Source organism: Erithacus rubecula (assembly GCF_903797595.1).
Source record: "Erithacus rubecula genome assembly, contig: scaffold_228_arrow_ctg1, whole genome shotgun sequence".
NCBI classification, from domain to species: Eukaryota; Metazoa; Chordata; class Aves; order Passeriformes; family Muscicapidae; genus Erithacus; species Erithacus rubecula.
The window spans coordinates 86621-93969 of NW_027636091.1; the positions used below are offsets into that span (position 1 = coordinate 86621).

A 7349-nucleotide genomic window follows, 5' to 3' on the forward strand; every position below is an offset into this window, starting at 1 on the left:
AGCAGTTCTGAAACAATAGATGAAATAGAGATGTTAGCAGTATTTGACATAGATGCTGAAAATAGTTATGTTAAAGTTTGAGACCTCTTCCTTTGTTTAGATAAAACCAAATACCATACATGCCAAAGAAGCAGCAGATATCCTGTCCCAAGCCTGGGAGGAAAGATCTCAAGATAAGGGTAAAGCCATAAAACATGGTAATTTAGTTGTTCCTATCGGTTGCATGCAAATATTAGGAAATTAGTATATTGTAATAGATTGGTTATTGGAATTTAGAATATTCATTATGGAAAAATACTTATTGTACTGCAAATGGAAAATCCTTCTATTTCTCTCTTCTCCCTATTTCTCTTATCTTCTGTTTCTACTTCTCTCTTCTCTCCTCTCCTGTTCCTGCTTCTCCCCTTCCCTCCCCGCTCCTCCTCTCCAGTCTTATTACTTCTAATCTCTAACTTTTCTCTAAACTCTCTCTTATACCCATGCCCTATAATAAAATACAACCCTGAAGAACAGCAAATAATAAGCTCCTGAGTCTGTCCCGTGACTGTCCAGAAACCCCCCGGTCCCACAGCCTGTCTGCCATTAAAGTGTGTCTGAAGGTGTTTTGCAGTTAGGGAGTGCATTAAAAACGCCACTTCAGTCAGTGCTGAGCTTCAGTGACAAAATGCCTACAAGCTGCTGTTGCTTTGAAAGAGCAGAACCAAAGTCCTGCCAAAACACAGCAGTGGTGACTTGCTGATGCTGTGTCTGGCTCTGTTGCCGTGGAAGGGTTATGGTACAGTGAAAAAACAGCAACAAGACACTCTCTTGCTTGGTGCAGAAAAGAGCAAGAAAGAGCAATTTATTGAAAGAAACCATTGCCTTAAATAAGACAGTTCATGGAAAACAAAATACAACCAGATCATTGGTCAGAGAAGGAGACACCTCTGCTCCCTGACTTTCTCATGGACCTTGCAGGTGTTTATCTCTGTTATGATTTTTTCTTTTCTGTTTAAAGTAAAGAAGGGTCTCTGGCCTGGGAAAAGTCCTGGCTAGAGGCTGAGAAAGTTTCATGGCCTGAGAAAAATACTTAAAACTTGAGAGAAAGGCCTAGCTAAAATGTGCCTAGGCCTCCAGCAGTGTCCACAACCGGGACTGGCACCGGCTGTGGGGATTGGTTGTGGCTTTAGATCTTCCCTGAGCAGAGCAGCTGCTGGCTGCTGTAAAGTTGTTTCTTGTCAAGGCACGTCAGGCTCCAAAGGCAAAGAGCCCAAGGCTCTCCAGTCCCTGTTCAATCTCTCTGCCATAAAGTCCCGATGGAAGCAGGAGCAGCTCTCTGCTGCAAGAGGTTGAAGCTGCGGCTGGTGCAGAGTCTCCAGAGGCAGATGCTCCCTGGCCTTTCTTCTTCTGTTCTTTTCTTCTTCATCTTCCTCTTCTTCTCCTCTCACGTGCTGGTAGTGGTGATGATGGTGGTGGTGGAGGAGGACAGAGCAAAGAGAGAGGAGTGAGAGAGAGCTCTGGCTCCAATACACGGATTTTTATTGACAAATTACCCAATGAGCCAAAACCGTGAACCTGACAAATTTCTCCTAAACCTATTAGAATTCTGTAATATATATAACTTGTGCATATGGCCTATCTGTTCTACGTGAAGAATATATAAAATATTCCTACTGTCATTTTATTTTGTCTAGAACTAAGTTTTTAATGTCTCAATGCAGCCACTATTTTTATAGGAGATTGCACGGCTTTTACTTTTTATGGTATTTAAAACATATTTCTATGTACTTCACTATAAGATTTAAACTTCTACTTCATATCCATGCTACTTAATATTTCCTATGCTACCTAATATTTCTAATTCCTTATACTAAAACTTAGACCTCTATTTCATGTCTGTGTGGGTTCCTGTATTTTAATTTCTCAAAATATTTTAAATTTAATTCTTGTATACTGTTCTCTCTCGGAGGGAGTCAGAGAGGCTTCTCTGTTCCACTTTCCCACAACCAGGAATGGGGACAGGGACTGAGAGTGGGGACTGGGAAAGGGACATTGGAACTGGAATGAAAACAGGAACAGGAAATGATATTATGGGAACAGAACAGGAAATATGGTAACAAAAACTGAAGAGAAAATATGGGGATGGGGATTTAGACTATTGGACAGCGAACAGACATGGGGATAAGGCAGCAGGATTGGGAATGGGAATATGGGGAATTGGACTGGGACAAGAATACTAGAAGGGGAACAGGACAGGGAATATGGGACTGGGAATATGTGAACGGTAACCAGGCAGAGGAATACAGGACAGGGAATGATACCGGGAATGGGATCTGAACTGGGACGGGGCAGGAGTGGTGTTGAGACAGGGAATGGGCTGAGGGTAAGGGCAGTGGCAGTGGGGAGAAAAGGTTCCTGGACAGGGGACAGCGGGAACTGGGTCAGGGGGAAACGGGGAGGGTGTCAGGGCAGGGGGGTCCTTGATCAGCTGCCCCAGAACCTCCGTCAGCATCTCCCAGTGCAGCCAGAGCCGCTGGGCCTGGGGTGACCAAAGCCACGAGCAACCCCCAAGGAAACCTGAAGTGCCTGGAACACAGGGTCCCCCACATCCTCTGGAAGATCCCCCTGTGTCTGCAGGCATGTCTTGTTCAGTGTCTTCATTTGTACCCTGGTACTGGGTGTCTGGGAAGGACTACGAGAAATCAAAGAAAAATCCAGGTGACAGGGGCCAGCACGAAGCTTTTTCCTGCACTCGGGGCACTCACAGGGCTTCTCTCAGTGGAGACTCTGTTGGTGTTTCGTCAAGGTAAATCTTCTGGAGAAGCTCTTCCCACACTCAGGACACTCATAGGGTCTCTCCCCCGTGTGGATGCGCCGGTGCCTGATGAGGTGGGAGTTTGTCTTGAATCCCTTCCCGCAGTCGCGGCAGGAGAAGGGCCTCTCATCCCAGTGAGTGTGATAGTGCTTCAGAAGCTTGGAGCTGCCTCCGAAACCTCTGCATTTTATCACACTCGTAGGGTCTCCCCTGTGGAACCTCTGGTGAACGTCAGCTTGAGCTGTTCTTGAATCTCTTCCCACACTCCCCACACTCGTAGGGCCTTTCCCCAGTGTGGCTCCTCTGGTGCACAGTCAAATGTAAGCTGCGCTTGAATCTCTTCCCACACTCCCCACACTCGTAGGGCCGTTCCCCCGTGTGGATTCTCTGGTGTCTGATCATGTCCCATCTCGTCCTGAAGCTCTTTCCACATTCCGAGCACTTGTGGGCTTCTCCCCATGGTGTGAAGCTGCTCACGCAGCCCCAGCTCCGAGCTCCGGCCGCCTCCCCCGCCCGGGCTGGCTCTTTCCTGCTGGGATCCCCGGGCTGTGTGTTTGCAGCCCCTCCTGCTGCGGGAATCTGTGGGGCTTTTCCTCCCGTTGCATTCCTGCGCCGTGGAGCCGCTGCAAACGGCCTCTTGCCCGAGGCTGTGCCGCGGGGATTTGTCCTCCCTGCTGTTCGTGCTCAGCTCCTTGTCTGGGGGAGGAAGGACAAGGACAGGATGGGATTTGCCCCCGTGCCAGAGGCAAGGGCAAGGAGATCCCCGCAGGGCTGTGCTGCAGCCGGGAACGTGCTGGGCTGGGAGATGGAGCAGGACACATGGGGAAAGGGGCACTGGACTTCATCCTCATTGCCTGCGGCTCACGGACCATCGACCTCGTTCTCATGGCCTCCTCCTTGGTGCCAAGGTTTGGAAAATCCTGGTTTGGGGGGAAAACAAGGGCTGAGCGCGTTGGGTTTGATGGTGGCGCTGCCCAAGGGCAGCTGGAGCAGTCAGCGCCCCTTTCAGCCTCGGGGGCCCGGAGCCCGCTCAGCACCAACCTCCCGCCCCCCTCCAGGCTGCCGGGGGTTCCCCCGGCTCCGGGATCGCCCTCTGCTCTCTACCCAGCTCCGGGGCTCTGCTTTGGGCACCTGCAAGATCCAAACATCCCTGAAACCGCAAAATAAAACCCTCCGGAGCCTCCCATGATGGATTTGGGGCGATCTCCCCTCCCCGCTCACCTGCGGGATTTTGGGGGGCGATGGTGCCGGACCCGAGAAACTGCGACCTCAGCGACCAGGGGGAAGCGCTTGTTCCAAATCGCTCCTCCTTTTGCCGCTCCTCCTGTGTCCCTCCTCTTCCTCCCGCTGCTTCTTTCCGTCTCTTTCCCCTCCTCCTCTTCCTCCCGCTCCTCGTCCGCTCCCAGCGATTTCCCAGCGCAGCCAGAGCCGCTGGAACTGGGGTGCCCAAAGCCCTGAGAACCCCCAGGTCCCTCCCAGGACCCCTCAAATCCCTGGAACCGAGCATCCCCGCATCTCCTGGAAGATCCCCCCGTGTCCCCAAGCAGGTCGTTATTTAACATCTCTATTTTATCCTGGTTTTGGGTGTTTGGGAAGGACAAAGAGAAATGCAAAGAAAATCCAGGCCACGGGGAGGGTGTGCAGCACCCAGCCAGGTGTCTTCCCAACACGGATCAGCAGCACCAGGGCTCAGGGGGGGCTCTGCCCACCGGGGGTCCCTGGGGATCATCCAGCGCGGATCCTGCCATGGGATGGAGCTGCAGCAGGGCACTGTCTTGGTTTGACAGACAGGTGTCTGCTGAGGAGCTCTGGAGCTTCTCTTGAAATGGAAAATGTAAACTCCCTCCCTCTAAATTAATATGGCTTGGAAATTGAGGAGCTGCCTGGAAAATATAAGGGATTTAGAATAGCAGTTTTTCTCTGGAAAAATGAAAACAGAAGTATAGTAATATAAAGACCAAAACAGTGGCAAGGTCAGAATGCAGCCTGTAACCGTGTTGCTGAGGGTGTTGGTTACAGTCTGAATAATGGTACCTATGATATTCTTGGAGTGACAGATGTGATTTTGTTGAAGCAATGATTTTGGAGAAGGGTGTAGTTACTTTTTTAACATCTAGTGGTGATGAAGATAGGCCTGGTCTTCTTGTGGGAATTTAGTGGGAAAGGTTGCTCTGATGTTTCAAATTTCAGAAACAAATACTTGGCTTTTCTTCTTGCCTCGCATCTCCCATAAGGTATAACTCCTTGTGGGGAAGAGTTCTGAGAGATGGGTCATGGCAGAGATAAGGAGCCCTGCTCCACCTGGTTTCAGCAGATAGTAATAGAATGTATACTTCTGCTTGCATCTTGCATTGCAACTTAAGACATGATCTACTCCTTATTCTGTTACCATCTGCATCATAATTAATTAAAGAATTAACCTTCTTTAAACTCTGCTATATTTTCATCCACAGTGAAACTTTACACAGTTCTCACTTAAGATTAATTTTTTTCTGTGGTACTCAATGGGTTTCTGTATCTTTCTGCATTACCTACTAAGTGTAACTAGGTTTTTGAGCAAAAACAATTGTATGGATTGGTTTGCCTTTGCTTGAGTTGGGCCTAATCTAAACAGTCTTTTATGTGTACTGCAGGGACTTTATCCCTATGCACTGTGTGCAAGGCTTCAGACTGGGCAGGACTTGCTTGAGTGATGGACTCTCAGGTGTTGACTATTGAGGCGGCTTTTGCTAAGTTCATTTCTCAATTTTTGGATGTTTCCCTGCCAAGTGCCTTTAGGGTAATTTTAAGTAGTCTGTTGTACAGTTCAACTTTCCTGGCAGCTGGTGTCTGATAAGGGATATGATCTATTTATTCAATATCCTGTTTTTTGGCTGAGGTGTTTCTAAGGCTGTTCTTGAAATGGGTCCTGTTGTCTGAGGATTCTCTCAGGGGTGCTGTGTTTTTATAGGACTTGCTTTTTTGGGCTTCAGACGGTGTTTTGAGTAGTAGTGTGAGGTACAGTGTGGGTTTCTAATGATCTAGTGGTGGCTTCTACATTGTGATGACGTAGCACTTGCCTTGGGGGGTTTGAGGCAGTGTGATGTAGTTCATTTGCTGGCTTCTTTATACTATATTTGGAATACTGCCCACAATTAGAGAGGCTTTATCGGTTTGGCTTCCTTGATTTTAGCACATGTCTTGCAGTTATGGATAATGTAAGGAGGAATGCAATTTATAGTTAAATCTGCTTTCAGTTTTGTGTCTACTTAGATGTGGCTTTTTGCCTTGATGGCTTGAGGCACTATGGGCCTATTGAGTTAGGAACAATCTCTTTTATGTTGCTAATTTAACTTTATTTGTGACATCTCTATTTTTTGCAGCTTGATCTACTTGCTCCTTGTTTTAGTGTTCTTTATTATCCTGACTTATGGGGACGTGGCCATCTACATGATGGACTGTTACAGAGAGTTTGTCTGAGTGCAATGTTTTTCCACTCTCAGCAGCGTCAATTGGTTTTCCTTATGTTGCTAGCTGGCCTTTTTTCACCTTTCTAGCTCACTCCACAGAACATTGGTTACTATATATGATTCAGTACAAAGGTAGAGGTTTTGGCCAGTTCTTTCTGGTCTGCGTGCAGGTTTGTTGCTGTTCAGGGCCACAGCTGGAATTTTTCTTCTTAGGGTGAGCAGGTAGAGAGGGCTCACAATGTGGCTGCACTCAGGAATGCATTCTCTAAAAACCTATGGCCCCTAGGAAAGCTTGTGTTTTCCTTCTTGCTGTTGTTGGACACTGTGTGATCTCATTGATCATTTCAGTGGGGATCTGGCTCTGTCCATCTTGCCACTCTACTCCCAGGACTGGATCTCTCAGGCAGGTCCTTTGACTTTGCTCTTCTCAATGGCAAAATCCTTCCAGCAGAATCTGGATGATCCTCTCTCCTTTCTCAAATATTTTATTGCCCTGTTACCCACAATGATGTTATTGATGTATTGCAGATGTTTTTGGAGCTTTTTTCCCTTTTCCAGTGCAGCCTGGCTCAGCCCGGGCAGATGGTGGCTGTGTTTCCACCCTGGGGCAGTTGGTTCCAGGTGTACTGCACGTGCCCCCAGTGTGAAAGCAAACTGAGGCCTGCACTCTGCTGCCAAAGGAATGGAGAAAAATGCATTGGCAAGTCAATGGTGCCACTTTGCTGCCTTGGGCTCCAGCTCCTCCTGGAGATCCAGCGTGTCCGGCACAGCAGCGCTCAGCACTGGAGAATCAACGACTGGGAGAGAGAGGGGGTCTACTGACTGCTGGTCAGAATCCAAATTTACTCTCAGAAATATGTGCTTATATACCATTTTTAGGAATGTGGTAATTTTACTACATTGATTGGGTTAAACATCACGCAATCTTACCCATTTTCAAATTTCTGTTTGATTCATTCTTCTTTTCCTGTCACCATTATGATCCATCTCATGGAGTCTTCCAAGCTTTTTGTTCCTTCCAAGGCATCTTGGTTATCAAGCTGCTTATGCTGATTAAATCCACAGCACTCTGCTTAGCTCCTACAGTGCAGTGTTTGGTGCCTGTG

The 7349-nt window shown here is 47.9% G+C and overlaps 1 protein-coding gene across 1 annotated transcript; it reads right to left on the bottom strand.

Annotated features, from left to right (window-relative positions):
- Positions 1–2754: 2754 nt before the first annotated feature.
- On the bottom strand, positions 2755–3196 carry LOC306815787 (uncharacterized protein; the record flags this gene model as incomplete). The annotated part of the gene is made up of 2 exons (XM_079332333.1): positions 2755–2862; positions 3107–3196. 2 exons carry the CDS (start codon positions 3194–3196, stop codon positions 2755–2757), a joined length of 198 nt encoding a protein of 65 aa, XP_079188459.1.
- Between the last annotated feature and the right edge of the window lie 4153 nt (positions 3197–7349).